The 12,432-nt window shown below is 43.2% G+C and overlaps 1 protein-coding gene across 5 annotated transcripts in view; it reads left to right on the top strand.

Annotated features, from left to right (window-relative positions):
- Nucleotides 1–12,432, top strand: part of LOC124159476 — a 333,447-nt gene that overhangs the window by 294,555 nt on the left and 26,460 nt on the right. For 3 of the 5 annotated variants that reach the window (XM_046535302.1, XM_046535301.1, XM_046535304.1), the window contains 2 exons: nucleotides 2,987–5,477; nucleotides 12,011–12,188. In XM_046535302.1, coding sequence (XP_046391258.1) covers nucleotides 2,987–5,477; nucleotides 12,011–12,188 — 2,669 coding nt within the window. Of the gene's footprint in view, nucleotides 1–955; nucleotides 1,052–2,759; nucleotides 2,790–2,986; nucleotides 5,478–12,010; nucleotides 12,189–12,432 lie in introns of those variants that run through there. The other 2 variants (XM_046535306.1, XM_046535303.1) reach the window with 2 other exon arrangements.

Here is a 12,432-nt window from a genome sequence, read left to right as displayed (position 1 = left end):
CATTCGCGCAATTCCACGCCATTTTAGAAATTAATGCAGCTCTAACCTGCGCAAGTCCGTGCCCCGTGTAAAACGGCCTTTATAGGTCCTAATTTTGGTTTTCTTACTAAGTAATTCACTTCCAAGCCGTTTATTAGGTCCCATTAGCATCTATCCGATTTGTAATAAATATAATATAATTATTATGAGATAGCTCCATCATAAATTCCAATGTGCATATTAATGCAAATCGACGGAGTCTATTCCACTAGTTGCTTTCTTTCCGAAAATTCCGGTGCATCTATTCAAAAATTACTCACGACGCAATAGGTACAATAGATACTAAGAACGTTGTGAATACCTTAGTATTGAATGTCGACCTGCAGTCACTTTTTCTTCTTTCGATCCTCATCAATAGATTTCCTTTCTTCTTCAGCTTTATATTTTGTCCGTCATTTTTTTCAATCTTCATGTCTGTCTGCGACCATTAGCCCTCTGAAATCCTTCACGAAAGCCGTCCATCTTAGCCGTGTCGTCTTGAAGTATGAAGATTAGCATAATTATTGGCTACCACCGTGATCTCAGCCCTATCTCACGTTCTCCCCTCTCTCTCGCGTCCCTTCCTATTCCTCTACTCATCCTCATCCTCCTCAGCAATCGGACGTGACCCCCCGTGACCGGACAGTATTATGGCGGCACTCCGGAAAAGTGAGATAAAGACCATATCCGGCTGTTATGATGTTATGAGACATGTTCTCTCTCCCACCGCCGGCGTCGCTTCCCCAAAGGCTGCGATGGACCGCTCGAGCTCTGTGTTCACTCGTCTCCGCGGGTCACTCCGCTAGGGTGCAAAAAAACAAAAGAATGCGCATTTTGCACAACGCCTTCGATACCACTGTTTACTCGAACGTCATCGCTACAGACCTTCGGTCGAACGTGTTTACAAATATTTTTTTGTTCGCTCGTGTTCCATCCCGTTTTGGATTACATGTGATAACGGATAGTGCCATCTTCATCAAAACATTGCGCCCGTGCAAGACGGCTTTCACGTGATGTAGAAAACTAATGGTTTGTAAGTAATTATATCCATTATTGTGTGCATATGTGGAAAGATAGACGTGGTGTTCCAAGTAATGATTTCGTTTTCTAATAATCCAAACCTTACGTATTTACTTTAATTCACCTTTCGTAATTGACTGAATTTCCGTTTACGGTTGAATTAATGCTGCAGTAAGTGATTTCTTGTTGTGTTTATAAATATTCTGCGTCATTTTTATGCTTGGAATGTGTTTATATTTTCACGAGCGGCTGATATTTATCACATCTTGATCAATTAGTATTTAAATTTGAAATGTGTAAACAGATGAAACATGTTTCATCTGATTTATGCATGCTTACTTAATGATATATATTCATAACACAACATTTAATTTCATTAAGTGTAGGAAGGAGGTCAATAATATTCGAATAATTTTTGGGGTAAAAGATCTTCTACAATTTAAGCGAATATTATCATATCATATGCGAATTATCATGTTGTAAAATAAATCTTCGTTTTTTTCTTGATATTGGAGGCTGAAATTCGTTTTCAGTACGATTTTGCATATTAATGTTGTGGTCGTGGTTTTTGTGTTGATTTTACTATTTTTGTTGTGGTTGACATGAATTTTCGGAGCAAAATTTGTTGAGAATTAATCTCTAAAATTTGTTATAATTTTGTGAAATATAATGAACACACAATTTTGTAATTTTAGGTTCCGTGAGAAAAAAGATTAAATTAGGTTTTTTTAAATGTGCATTGCGATGTAGTTTCAAGATTGAAGTTGTTGGTGATGAAGGGAATGAATTTTACCGCGAACGTTAGGGATTGACATTTTCGCCGAGGCCGTAGTGAATCCATTGTTGAAACGCAGGGGGGCGACTCTATCCCCACCTTCTTGTTATGATCCTACTGTTTTGTTTTATTCCTGTCTTCCATTCGTTTTCGAAACTTCCTACTTGAGCTGTACTTGAAAAAATACTTTACGCCCTGGAACAGTAGATATTTTTGCAATCACTCGCATTCATCGCATAAAATAATTGTGAGCGTTTTAAGGCAAGGCAAGTTTTTAAGCGATCGATTTTCATTTAATTCAGTGGTTTTCTGGAATGATTGTTATGAAAAGTATGTTTTTCACTGCTATGAATTAAATTGTGTAATACTAAATTTTAACAGATAATCGTGTCTTTTCGGCTTTTGGGGATTTATTCGGTACATACCAAAAAGTTATTTCGTGAAGGAAACAGAAAAAGTAGTCGCTTTCGTAGACTTTTGTATTTATTTATCTTTGACTTTGACATTTGCTGAAATCATGAAGACCACATCTGAAATCCAAGTATCTCCTTATCTCTAACCTTGTCAGGTTTTGCGGCTAAGACTTCCTGTTATACATCTCTTTTGTGGAAGCGAATTAAATCGCCGCCAGTTTAGGTCAGTCTTCCGTTGCTTGATGTCTAACTCTAAGTCATAGTTTTATCTCAATAATACCGCTTTTTAGTGTAATAAATACTATTAAGCTTTCAATCCCCGCTATGCATTTTGAAACGACTCGTGTAATGAAAAAATATTTCTTTTAGGATAGGCATTTACCTCATTTATTTTTGTTATGAAAGGCTCCGATGTTGTATTACCGTTGTCCATTGTTGCCAGTATTTTCTTACGAGGCTATTGATCAATACTCGTGTTCCCGTAGCATGTTGACTTCTACGTTCTGGATAATCAATTTACGTGATCTCTGAAAAGTTTCTATCCGCCAATGGATATATACATGGTAATACGCATGTGTTAAATAGAGTTAATTTAAAATTGTATTCAGGGAATGCCTACATTGGATTTTCGTGGTATTAAAAGGCACGCTTGCCCATCTGCTGTCGCATTTTCTATTCGTATATACTTGCCATTAAAAAGGCTATACCTATACTAGGTTAGCAGAATTTTTCATGATGTACTTCTTTTATGTCTTTTCAGACAATCGGAAGTAGAATCCCGACCGGCCAATGGCATCCCTATGACAACCGCCGAGATGAGATGATGTCCATGAAGAAAGCTGCCCTGGAGTTGGATGCTGCGTTGCCAACCCGACGAGCCCTCGGCACATGGGCGGCCGTGGAAATCATGGCGGACGTGGACGCCACCCCTGGCCACGGTGGAGGAGGGCTGCTCTCCGGAGGGACCGCGTCGCAGAGGGGCGAACTGAGGCGGAAGCCAGCGACGCTCCCTCGGCCCAACACCAGCTTCCTCCACGGTTTCCATAACCCTTACCAGCACAAAACCCAAGACACTGCCGCCAGCAAAACTGCCAAAGAACCCCCAACAGCTAGCCGCTCAAGCGAATCAAAGTCTGAGAGTGTGCAGCGTCTGGCCAATAATGTCTCCAACGATCCAGGTTGGAAGGAGAAGGACATTTCTCAAAATTCGGTCGCTTCCGAGAAAGACGATCGAGTTTTCGGTGAACCCTCACGCATTGAGAGCACCAAAGAGTCCACCGTCGCCTCCAAAAGCACCCCCGCGGTGGTGCCCAAAGCGGGTGCGGATCGCGATGCGGTGGCGGTGGACAGAGAAGGTGCTACCGACGATGTTTGTAAGGTTGGAGCCGCGTCGTCTTCGCTGCGTTCTTCTTCCAAGGAGAAGAAGGAAGAGCAGGCGAAGAGGCCGGGGACCGACGTATTTCCCGAATCCCGGGTCTCCTCCAAGTCGGATGTGCCTCAAACGACGTCCGTCCTGGAGGTTCCGCGGCAGCAGGGGAGCGGAAACGGCGACGTTGCAGTCGAGGACCCGCCGGCGCCACCGGGAACAGGATGTCCCCGTCTTCCTCCCGCCCCTATTCCAAACGCGCTGACTCCTCCGCCTTCCTTCCTGACGCCCGCAGCGACCAACTCCCCGAAGAAGCCAAGCTTCCGGGTCGTCCGCCGCCGGGATTCGAGGAGGAAGGAGGTCCGGAGACACCATGCGATGGCCGTGCTGCCCAGCAGTAAGGTCGCGACTCTCGCCTCCAAGTTCAACGCCCTCATACTCGAGAAGGAATGCTCGCCCTCGCAACCTTCCAAGCCTGGAGCGAGGCTGTACAGGACCCTGCCGTCACAGAAATCTGCTGGGGCGGTAGTGCTGAGAAGAAGGGGTTTCGCGTATCTGCAAGGAGAGGGCGACATTAAGAGGTCCGGGCGGAAGAGCAAGGAGGAGCCCGGGTGTCGGAAATCCGAAGGAGAACTGCCCAAGAGGTCGCCCAGCTCCGTCTCGGTGAACAGTGTTTCGGTAGCTCTGAAAGCCCCAAAGACTTCAGTGACCAGCGTCAAGGATGCCATCAAGTTGTTCGAGGACAACCTCCGCACGAGACCTCCCGTTCCCCGCAAACCGCAGATGGTCGTGGAAAGTTTCGCCAGGAATTCCCCTTCCCCGGAGGCGAAGGCTCAGAAGGCGAGCTCTGCCGAGCTACCCCGACTGCTCGTCGCCACCAAAATCGAAGTGTTCCATCCCGAAACTGTCTCCAGTGTCATAGAAGCCTTGAAATCCAAGGAGGAAGTGATCGAAATCGTGGGACCTGAAAGTGGGGTTGACGATGACGACGCGGTGGACTCGAACAAGTCGTACGTCAACGTCGATGAGGGCGTCGTCCAGGTTGAGGTGCGGGCCGTGGAACAGTCGCATATCTCTTCCAAAGAAGTGGACGAGGACAGCGACGGCGGATACGAACCCGTGAGTCCTGTCCCGCTCCCTGTCCCCAACACACTGCCGCTCAACAAGCCAGCCCCCCCTGTCAAGCCCAACTCGTCCTTCTTATGGGGGACGCAGCCCTGCACCGCGTCTTCGACCCTGTCCGCTTCGCTCAAGAAAATCTCCCTGGCGGACGCCTCCCCCACGACCGACTGTCCCCCGCAACCCCTCCTGCCTCCCCCGCCCCCTTCTCACCCCGTCACCAACGGCTACGACTCCCTCGAAGACGACGAAGAAGACGGTTACGACGACATCGGACCGCCCACCTCTGGTCAGAAGCGGACCAACGCGCAAGGTCGCGGTGGCGAAGCGGACAGTTTAGGAGGATACGAATCTTTCTCGGTGAGTGGCCGGGACCCTCAAGATGGTGTTGTTGGGACCATGCTCGACGGTTGCGCTGGCGACGATAGGCGCAAGCACGGTAGGATGGTGGACTTTTACGAGGGATTGGGGAGTGTTTACGGTGACATGCGCACTTTGGCCGCTGAAGCGGCGGCGGCCGCCAAGGCGGAGACCACTTCTGTGTCGAACTGTTACGAGTCGATCTACTGTGGCGAGGGCAGGATTCTCGTGGGTGGGTCCAGGGCCGGTGGTCCTGGAGACAGGAGGAGCGTGTCCAGTGAAGAAAGCAGGGGCGGTAGTGGTGGAGGGAGCGACAGCCTGAGCAACATCGAGCTGAAGAGCAACAGTCTTTACGGAAGGTGCGGCTCTGCGTTGTCGGACAGCGGGGAGTCGCGAACTTCCGAAGGTGTGTATACCTGGTATTTTATTCCCTCCTAATGATTTTCTTGTTTTTAGGCATCTCCTCCTAATATATTAATGTTTAACACGAATTTTCCGCTAGCATTTCGGCAAGCTTATTCATTAGTTCACTGTATTCTTAGTAATTTTGTGGAATTTTTTCATGAGGGAAATTATGGGCATTGACACCTGGTTGTTCCACTTAAAAAAACTGGGACTAATTGACGAACGAAACTGTGGAACAGCAGGTTTCCCAGGCCTCCTCAGTATGCAGTAAATAACTTAAATAGTTACCTGAAGTTCTGACCTTTTAACTTCAGGCGCTTGCCTAGACGCTGGAGAAACTGTAGTGTTAAATATAATTCCTTGTTAAATTAATCCTGTGAACCGAACTACGCCTGAAACCGCTCCACGGAAACCTTCATCCATACCCCTTTCTTCTAATTCTTTTTTTATAGAATGGGTCGTTTCACCGAATTTGTATCGATTAGTATCTATATCTTTAGTCAATTTTGTTTGAGTAGCAGGTGTAAGTGGATGGTGGCTGGGCCCCTAGCAACTTCTGAAATTGGCGAAACTTGACTCATGTTGGCACGGATAAATGAGTGAAATATTCCACCGGTAAATGTTCAGGCCCTGCACCAATATTAAAATCGATTTTATTACTTTCAAAAGTGCTTTGGGCTAACAAGACAAGTTAAGACGGTTTTAGTTATTGCGATCGGATACTCTTTGCTGCTGGACTCTGATTTCTTCACGGACTTAACTCTTTTCGTTTGAAAATGCTCGTCCCAAATTGCAATTCAAAAGCCACTGCAATTTTTGTCGTAAGAACGGGGCACTAGTCATCCTATGTTACGCATCATTTATTCTATTTTCGAGTTCAATAAATGATGACTTATAAAAATTCGGACCTACCACTCTCGCTGAATTATTGTTTAATTCCGTACGTATTTCCATGGTAATGTATCTATTGCATTTTTAAATTCCTACCTTTTCTGTTTAAAAAGTCACGCCTTATTATTTGTGTATCAATAGTCTTGCCTAAGCGTAACCAGTGGATAAATGATTTCTACTCCCTTGAATTAATAAACCCTTCTGTATTCTGACAATTGGTTACATTCTTAATGCTTACAATGTCATTCACTCGATAATGAGAGATGCGAAGGACCTTGAAACGTCGAAAGAAAATAAATCAATCAATAAATCAGTGAAGTGGTCCTCATTTTCTTTTCTTTATTACATAGCAACTATAACTATCCAGCAATCCATTGCGAAAAGTTATTGTCTCTTGGTGCACATCCATTACTATTTTCTCCAAGCCATTTTACTACCTTTTCTACCGTTAAATGAAATCAAATTAAAATTTTCACTTCCTTTATCTCTTTACAAATTTTGAGACCAATGCATGTCAGCGATATGGCATTACCAAGGATCTCGATGCAAATTTCGATAAATTAACCGGCTTTGAACCTTTCCATACGATTTTTAACTCTACGATGAATGAAGAAGTTATTTGTTACGACTCGAGAAGTACGCATCGTATACTCATTAATAACAGAAGAATTCAGAGGGAAAAAAACTCGGGGAAGAAATCTTTGGCGTAGCAGAGGAAAATTCTTTTCCAGCGTGAATTTCTTGCGTTCTTGCTGCGACAGGCGACTCCGTCGAAGTTTACGACTAGTCTCTTGCAACTTTGAAATGTTAATGAATCGGATACTCTCGCCTCCGATTAACGATGACATGTCTACAATTAAATGCTACAGACCCTTATTGCTACAGATTTTTTTCCCCGCTTCAATCCCGCCGCTTTCAAATTAGCGAATGAAAGTTGTTGGAATGAATTTTCTTTGTCCTCCTATAATAGTTCCTTTTTCTTCCCTGCCTCATCTTGTGCGTAGTCATTGGCTTGGGGAATGGCGAAAGATGGTTCCCACCCCATCCCTGCTTGTTTTTCTCACGCTTCAACCCAGATACATACATACATTTGCGATTTGTCCTGTAGGGAAAGTGGAAATTATGGTATGTCTCGCAGTGATTTACGTGGGACGTGATTATTGATGCCATTGTTATGGCTGTGTTTACTGTCTAATGCTAGAGTGAGTAAAGCCTTTAGTTTATTTTCCTTGGCGACGAGAGCTCATTTGAAATCGGAGTTTGTCAAGATTTTATTTTGTTTTTATCCATCTTCCAAAGTTGGATGGCCTTGCTTCGCTGGTATCTTGGAATTAGACTTTTTCGAGTACCATTAATCCAATCTGCAGCGCAAACGCAAAACGCAACTCGTTTGTTTTAATTAGCAATAAATTTACGAGTAAAAGAACTTACGTACCTCAGCGTGTATGTGAATTTGGTGCATAGAAATCAAATTTAACATTAGTACCATTAAGAGTGGATATAGTAAACGTGTACGGGCTTTACTCCGCGAGGGTCCATATTTCAACTGGACGACATTTACGCCGATACATATATTGCAGCCGGCTTCTTCAATGAAGAAACTTTGACGGGCGCGGCCTGAAGCTCGAAATATCTATTTTCAATTACGCCAACCCTTGGAAGCCTTCATAAGGCTATAATTGTACTAAAATACATAGCCGTCTGAGTTTCGACTCGATTAATTCTCGTGCGAAATCAAGGGTTCTATGATGACATTACAGGAATTATTAATGGCGACGTGGACGTGAACAATTGTAGATATGGGAAGAAATGAAAAAAAAATTTCAGGGTGCAATTACTTGGATACGGTAGCGTTTAGTTTTGTTAAGTAAAAGGTTACCTTAGCCCACGGACTTAGATTCCCTTCCCTCTCATATACGTGCCAATTTTTTAGTTGATTTTTGCTAACCAAAATAACATGTGCACTAAAGTATATACACACACTACCCTTATCAAGATCTGTCAGAGCGAGACGTAAAGGATGTAGAAAGTTGGGTCAGAAGAGCACTCGGATGATTCAATAGTATTAATCTTGACAAAAAACAATTTCGAATTCCCAGCAGCGTTGCTAGCACCATCCAACTTAAGACGACCCTTAACTATACAGTCAAAGAGACGACTTAAAAACAAAAGAAAATCTTGACCAACTCCAAATTGAACAATCACGGCACAAGACAGTAAATTCGGCGCGACACTCGGGCTTCGGGGAGTTGAAGACGAAGATGTCCTAAGTTTGACTATGTTTTCTAGCAGTTCATTCCTCTACCTTAATACTTCCCGAGCTTCTGGATCGCGAAAAAAAATATTCTTTTAAAAAGGCTCGCTGTCTATGGGAAACCAATCGCTTAAAAAAAAGTGAAATGGCGATCATCCGGCAATGATCGACGTCGCAGGATGAAATTGCGGCGTCTATTAAAGTTTCCGCTCTTTCCGGAAGCCTTGTTTTCTTCCGCTTTTTATGCGCTGAAAGCGAGGCTCTCTCCTTGATAATATTTTTTTCCCTCCTTATCGAATTTCCTGCCCCCGAGATGGCACGGCCGTGTCGTAATGTCGATTGCGTATGTGAAAAGAGTTAACTTCACTCATTCTTTTGTCTCCGATCGAAGGCCAATTTTAGAGGAGATGGGAACAGGGTAAAAACCCAGTGCCCTCATTCAATTCTCCCGAAACGTTATGTAAATTGGGTTTGCTTCAGGTTTTCAGTCATCGGGTCTCAGATATCTTCCTCTTTCTATTGGAATGCGTCGGATATGCATTGGCTAATGAATTTTTTTTCGTGCATTGAGGATTTTTAAGGAATGAAGGCTTGAATTCTACCTTTTCCCCTTGAAAATATTATTGTGCTCGGCCTATGTTTCAATGCAAATTTCATGTACTAGAATTCATCATTAACCTTATTAAGTCGAATCATTTATTCTGTTACGGATTAATTCCATGTTAGGAAGCACAAGTACACTTGTTCTATCGTTATTATTTACTTACCAAAATATTTTGACTCATAACACAATGCATTACTTTACAATACCTTCGTAATGAATTTCATCCTTTACCAACGAGTGGTGAAAATAGTTCATTATGGTGATTTAAGAGCACGCAAACCTTTGCGTATCTTTGTATATTTTCACAATTTAATTAAATATACACCGACCTAGGTTTCCAAGGGTAACTTTCATTTTCTAAGTCTGTTTTTTCACATAATAATTTTTCAAGACTTTTACCCATAGAAACCTAGTTCTGTGAAAGTTTGATGAAAATGTGGTAAATTACTAAATGTTGTGTGGTCTTCAATCACCACGATTGAAACATTTCATCGAATATAACTTGAGTCTAATGTTTTTAGTTAGTTAAAATTATGTTTTAAATCGACAAATCGTTTATTAAGAATGTTGTTGGAAATCCGAAACTGAAATTTTGATTTTTTTTGTCATTAGTAGGTATAATGTTTGCATTCCATTTAATTGATATAGAGCCTATGAAATATGCATTATAGGAAGATGCAACTATATTCATCCTCCTATAATGCATGTTGAATACGCTCTATATCACATTTATGTCTAGAGCCGACTCAGTTTTCCGTCATTATTGTCTAGAAATTCTTCAAATTCGTTCAATACCTGTGTTTTGTTTTGGTGTTATCTGATTTGTATTTTATTGCTGGCTATCGCCCACGTTACCGTGACGATAAGAATGAACGTCAAGAGTAACAGTGACTTCGATTTTTTCATCCATTGTATACAAGCAATGGCAAATTTCAGTTGCGTCGCACAAACTCTTGTTCGTTTTTTTTGTTTCGAATGGCGAGCGTTCTCACGACACAACAGCGGGAACGGAGACTTCTTCCGGCGGTGGCGCCAGCGTTGCTCAACAGGCGTACGCTCCGAGAGGGGCGTGGGTTTCATCGTGGATTCCACGGAGCCACTTTCCTTTTCTTAATACGTCCGGTCGGTCATCCCGGCGAAATGCTCATCATTCCCAAACCCGTCCTGAAGCCTCGCACAGAGTGTATGAATTTTGCCTTCTCCACCTTCTCTGCCGTCATTAGCATCCATGCTCCCAAACTTACCAAACACATTGAGAGAAAAGCTGGCCAGAAAAAAACTTCTTTATTTGTAACTTATAACCACCATATTTTCTCATTTTTTTGCTGTTTTTAACTCTTCATTTTGATCGTAAAGTATACCTGATAAAAGTTCTTGTTAATTTTATTGTTTTTTACTCGATCACATTAATCCTCCCAGACAAATTAATTTATTCAAGGTGTAAGCCTCAAGACATATTTCGCGCCGTTGCCTGACGTAATTTTTTGTGTTGACTCACAGTTGTACATTTATTGCCACTGCTTTTTTAACTTTAATGGGAGATCGGACACAGAAGTCAGAATATCAAGATGTGAATGGCGTTTCCAAATGAGTTCATGAATGGGAGAGAATCGATAAGGGGATTATTAGTGAACGTAAGAAAAGTCTAGCGACGAGTCTGATATGGATTGCTGAGCTAATCGTGGCGAACGCTGAGGAAGGAGGATGTATGTAATACTTATGGATAAGGTTATTTCCTGAAGTAAACACTGATATGTGCTAACTGAAAAAGTCACCCGTTATCTCCAAATTTCACCACACTTAACGGATATGCCCTAATGCCCCTCTCGTCTTTTAGAGAACTGAAAACGCATTGAATGCTCATCTCTTTTTTTAGCGGTGAATTCCTTTTCTAAAATTCATTGAAGCGAGACTTGAGCGTTTGAAATTTTTAAAAAAATTATGCAGTGTTGTATATAAAAACAGTTGCAGCGCAATATGGAGAGCAGAGAGAAAATAGCGTTGGCAAAGTAGGTGTTCAAAGACGGGAAAGAGAATTGATATCTCACTGCCATACTGAAGTCTAAAAAAATACTTCTTTGCTACCTGAGTGTGCTCACATGACCGAGTTTTTCATTTTGCTTTTATTGTTGATTATTTATTTTTTGTTCTTATTGTTTATTTGCTTTTAAAGTTGATTAATTATTTCGCCTTGCCTCTCATAAGGAAAAATCCTTTGTATTTCTCTCATCTGTTGTTTTCCCAAACCTAATCTGGTATATTTTGACGTGCTAAGTGTTTCTTTATCCTATTGCTAAAATGTTTCTTCAGACTAAAAAATAAGGTTGTGGATAGTTGTGGCCCACAACTTGTGGGCGCACCTTAATTTGACTGACTGAGTCTTAATCATAGGCGGATCTAGGGGGGGGGGGGGCACGGAGGCACGTGCCCCCCCCCCCCCTTCCCCAGACCCTTAAAAATATGCAAGATTTTTAATACGGTCCCATTATCATTGCGTTCGTTTTGTATTGCGAGGTATCCTTGTGCCCCCTCAGAACAAAATCCTGGGTACGGCCTTGCTTGTGCCCACCCCCCAGAAAGAAATCCTGGATCCGCCCCTGGTCTTAATCTTACGCAGAATTCCTCAAGCGCAATAAATGATATATGATGTGATGACTATAAGATGTCCTTAACAGAGCTTTAACTTTAGACCAGCGAATTTTTCGCAATTTCCCACATCGTCTTGATACTTCGAACTTGACGAGACTCAGCAATATCTGTATCCTCCATCTTTCTTCGTTTGCAGTGGTGGGTCCTCACGAGGTGCTGTCCTATCAGCTGACGTCCGTTGGCCTCGGAGGCAAGGAGGTGACGGGCGTGGGGGGCGAGTCGGAGCGTCGCAGCGACACCAGCGACGACTGGATGGACGTGGACGCCTCCGACGCCGAAGACGAGGACAACGGATCCGAGAGCAAGGTCATCGTGTAAGTATCACATGCATCTCTGACTTTTGATTCGCCCGTTACCCTTATAACCGTGGAGTCTGAAGCACATACGATCGTTATTCGCGAACTATGACGGCTCAAAAGAGAGTTCACTGACGCCATCATTTTCAGGATAACGGTAGTGTTTTGGGCAGTGGCGCCGACTCCATGGGGCCTGAGGGGGCCCGAGCCCCCTCAAAGTTTCGTTTGGGGGGGCGGAGCCCCCTCAATAATTCAAGATAAT

Source organism: Ischnura elegans, chromosome 5, assembly GCF_921293095.1.
Source record: "Ischnura elegans chromosome 5, ioIscEleg1.1, whole genome shotgun sequence".
Lineage (NCBI taxonomy): Eukaryota > Metazoa > Arthropoda > Insecta > Odonata > Coenagrionidae > Ischnura > Ischnura elegans.
Note: the sequence above shows the minus strand (reverse complement) of the source record. Positions and strands in the feature narration are given on the sequence as shown.